A 2,157-nucleotide genomic window follows, 5' to 3' on the forward strand; every position below is an offset into this window, starting at 1 on the left:
TTTCAATGAACAGCATAGTTGCAGTACCTTTTTTGACCATTTCCTGCACAGTGTCCCTTTAACTATGCTCGAGTCAGAGTCAGACAGAAGAGTCTTCCCAATCGGACATCAACATCTGTCATTAGATCAGGAAACAAGAGCCCCACCCATCCCTCAAATTATAGACCAATCATATTGCATCTCTTCTCCACCAATGAAAAAGAGGCTTGCTGGACGCATGCCAGAGATATGAACACTTGATAGTACGTTGACCATTCCCCTCTGTTGGAACAAATGGCAGAAGTTAGATCGCCTTCATGTACGTTTAGTCAGCATCTCGCTGCCATCAATGGGTGACAAGGCAATTAGCGCATTACCCTGTAGGTGGCGGTAACATCTATGTTAAATATCAGTATACTGTACTAAGATGGCGGCTCCCGAGGTTGGCCATGTACATTTAGTCAGCATCTCGCTGCCATCAAGGGTGACAAGGCACTACGCGCATTACCCTGTAGGTGGCAGTAACACCTTTTATTTTTTTAAAGTATATTTTGGGGCTGCGATGGCGATAACATCTATGAGAAATATCAGTATACTACACCAAGATGGCGACGCTCAGGGTTGGGCAAACGGCCGATCATGACATCTAGAGTTCATATCTGTGGACGCCCCTCACGCATGGAGTGCATCTTAATATGCGACCTTGCCTCCTCCACTTGCCTCCTCCACTTGGTTCTCGTCATGATGACATCACTGACAACAGCATTATATTTCAATATCTTGCAAAAGCTCAATTGTAAAGTCTTTTTCTCATTTGCAATTGGGATGGTGAATGAAAAACAGTCCCTCAAAAGTTGTTGTGGCGAGGCTGACAGCTGGGAAACTTTATCGTTTTCTCCACGGAGGAGGGGCCAGGAGGCGGGACGAGGAGACAAGCACAAGTGGAGGAGGCAAGGTCACATATTGGGATGCACACATGCTATTGGGTCAAAGACGTGCAGAATGGCATTGTCATTCAGTGTAACGGATGCCTTCTGCTGACTGTAACTGTGAAAAACATGACTCTTTATTTATTTATTGTCACAGGGAATTCATGAAAGCCTCGGCTGTCATCCATTCACTTGAAACAATTTAAAAATCATGTTTTTTTGCAGTTACAGTTGGTGAAAGGTGTCCGTAACACTGAATGACAAAGACGTCTTTGATCCTGTTGCATTTTCACTTCCTCATCCACTCGCGGCTGCGCATGGGTTTGCCGACGCCCTGCCTGAGTGCCCATGCGTGCTGGCGGATGGCGTCCTTGCTGGCCTGCGCCCCCTTCTGGCCCTCCCCCTCCTCAGCCGCCCCCTTCTGCCCCCTGGTGGAGGCCACCAGCTCCTGCCTGCGCATCAGCGGCTCCCAGCGTGCAGCACCGTCCCTCAGCGCCTGGGCCTCCGACTTGCGCAGACGACCCGCCTCCTTCAGCACCTGTGGAGCAGAGACAAACAACCCGGTAACACCTTGGACTTACGACATGATTACATCTGGTCATCAAAAACAACCCAGAACTCGGTTGTCTCGTCAGCAGTGCCGTCACTCCCGAGAACGTGAAGGCGGCATTAGAGACCATTACAATCCAGTTACAGCAGCACTTATACACTATTACTTCACTCTAGCGACACTCTAGTGACTCGGCTACGTCCGTGCAGAACCTCGTCTGCAGAGGCCTTGGGCATGGCACCCCCCCCCCCCCCCCGAATTTGGATATTTTTTAACGTTTTACTGGGCTCCGTCCGTACGTACCTCCTGTGCGGTGGCGTTGGGCTTCATGCACCCCCACCCCCCACCTCGAGCACCTGCCCCCCGGTATGCACCCCCCCCCCCCCCCCAAACGTTTCACTGGGCTCCGTCCGTACGTACCTCCTGTGCGGTGGCGTTGGGCTTCATGCCGCGTGCGAAGGCCTCGAACAGGGTGCCCTCGCCGGTCTTGCCGGTGCCGCTGACCGCCTTCTTGTTGACGCGCGCCTTATAGGTGCCCGAGGCCGCGTTGAAGATCAGGGTCACGACCTTCTTGCTGCTCTTCTTGTTGGGCGGCACCACGCCCAGCCGGGACAGCTTCCCGTTCTTACCCTCCGACAGGATCACCACCTGGGGGGGGAGGGGGAGGGAGGGGGGAGAGAGTGGGGGGGGGTATTTATA

The 2,157-nt window shown here is 52.7% G+C and overlaps 1 protein-coding gene across 1 annotated transcript in view; it reads right to left on the reverse strand.

The window, feature by feature from the left end:
* Window positions 1–1,197: 1,197 nt before the first annotated feature.
* The window catches only part of LOC134467102 (uncharacterized), a 48,649-nt gene continuing 47,689 nt past the window's right edge, over window positions 1,198–2,157 (reverse strand). The window contains exons 37-38 of the mRNA XM_063221023.1: window positions 1,879–2,106; window positions 1,198–1,446 (exon numbers count right to left, since the gene is read on the reverse strand). Of these exons, the coding sequence (XP_063077093.1) occupies window positions 1,198–1,446; window positions 1,879–2,106 (477 nt within the window). The remainder of the gene's footprint in view (window positions 1,447–1,878; window positions 2,107–2,157) is intronic.

Source organism: Engraulis encrasicolus, chromosome 17 (genome assembly GCF_034702125.1).
Source record: "Engraulis encrasicolus isolate BLACKSEA-1 chromosome 17, IST_EnEncr_1.0, whole genome shotgun sequence".
Classification (NCBI taxonomy): Eukaryota; Metazoa; Chordata; class Actinopteri; order Clupeiformes; family Engraulidae; genus Engraulis; species Engraulis encrasicolus.